Source organism: Pteropus vampyrus, unplaced genomic scaffold (assembly GCF_000151845.1).
Source record: "Pteropus vampyrus isolate Shadow unplaced genomic scaffold, Pvam_2.0 Scaffold395, whole genome shotgun sequence".
Lineage (NCBI taxonomy): Eukaryota > Metazoa > Chordata > Mammalia > Chiroptera > Pteropodidae > Pteropus > Pteropus vampyrus.
The window spans coordinates 427,959-429,403 of record NW_011889176.1 but is presented as its reverse complement, the minus strand read 5'-3'; the positions used below and the strand labels follow the sequence as shown (position 1 = coordinate 429,403).

General features: G+C 54.8%; 1 protein-coding gene across 1 annotated transcript in view; it reads left to right on the top strand.

Annotated features, from left to right (window-relative positions):
- The first annotated feature begins 528 nt into the window (after positions 1 to 528).
- LOC105305788 (gamma-aminobutyric acid receptor subunit gamma-3) overlaps positions 529 to 1,445 on the top strand; it is a 75,925-nt gene continuing 75,008 nt past the window's right edge. Inside the window, exon 1 of the mRNA XM_023523593.1 lies at positions 529 to 605. Coding sequence (XP_023379361.1) covers positions 529 to 605 — 77 coding nt within the window. The remainder of the gene's footprint in view (positions 606 to 1,445) is intronic.

Sequence of the window (1,445 nt, the reverse complement as noted above, 5' to 3'; positions counted from 1 at the left end):
TTGTACTTATGCTCACATAATAAAGAATACAGCAAGGGGCTACCGCTTTGCTCAAAGAAGTGAACGGCAGACGTTCCCTGAGCTGCCACCCGTCCCCGCCACCCCTCCGAGAGGCCGTAGCCACGGAGATTGAGACCGAAACACTGATGCGTTAGGACCAACTGCCGGGCCTTAACCCTCCGAGCTGTGTGACCTTAGGGAAGTTGCTTAGTTTCTCTGTGCCTTTTCTCCATCTTTAAAACGGGAATAATGTGACGAGAGTTAAAATGAGTCGATCTATGCAAGCGTTCACACCGGCCCCCTTACGTTATCAATATCCGATGGTTATTTTTACCTATGTTCCTATCACCGTGATAAAAATGGAGGCACGAAATGTTTCTTTTCGCTTGCGTTCTTCCCAGCCCCCCTGAAACCCACGTGGAGACCTGACGTGTTTCTGCAAGCGATTCACGAACGGTAAGTCATTGTCTAACTGAGTTTTTAAGTGCTCGATTGTGTGGCAGAGAAAATCAGGGACCAGTGCGGAGTATGGTGAAGGCTCGTGTCTCGCTGACGCTGGAGGACACGCCGAAGGTGCTGGAGGTGGCAGAGCCAGGGACGTTCAAGTCTCGGAAGACGAGCTGAGCGGGAGACGAGCCGGCATGGGTGGACGGCCGAAGGGGCTCCGGGAGGGGTGAGTGCGGGAAGCCCACGGCCACACAGAGACAAGGGGGCGGCAGCTCCGCTGTTTAAAAAACACATCTTGTCACCATCCGCTCCACGCGTGACCACGCCCCGCTGGCGTTCGGGCAGATTCCGGTTGTTCTTCCACGTATTTTATGAGCCAAGCTATTGAACCATATTAAAGGAACATTCAACCCACCGTTTCCCGACCCTACGAACACTCATTCAATAAATAAAATACTTTCTAAGAACCATTTTTCGCAACATAAAAGCCAGCTTCTTAGTGGATTTATCCTAAGCCGAGCTAATATTGGAACACTTATGTGGCGAAAGACACGCTTCCTGAGCGATTATTACAAATGGAACCAGATGAAGTTTTGAGTCTTGGGACTGTGAAGTACACGGAACGCAGCGCGCTCCGCGCTCAGCCAGCCGCACAGGACAGGACGCCTTGCGCTTCGCCTCCAGGCCTGGCTCCCCTGCCTGTCACCGTCCTTTTCAACAGCTGACAGGGATGTGGGGGGCTGTCTTTCCCTCGTTCCTCGAGAAAGGCACACATCGCAGGTGCTGTTTCCCAAACGCTCCCCAGCGCGACACTTTTCCACGCAGGATGAGGTCAGGGGACTTAGCAGGACGTGGGCCCGGAAGGGCAGCTTTCCGCAAAGCGTGTCACTCGGGGGCTGTGGCCTACCTAGACAGCGCGGCTGGTGGCCGCGGCAGCAGGAGGTCGCGGAGCCTCGGCAGGATGAACACGCGGCTGCCTGGGGCGACAGCCGCGCATC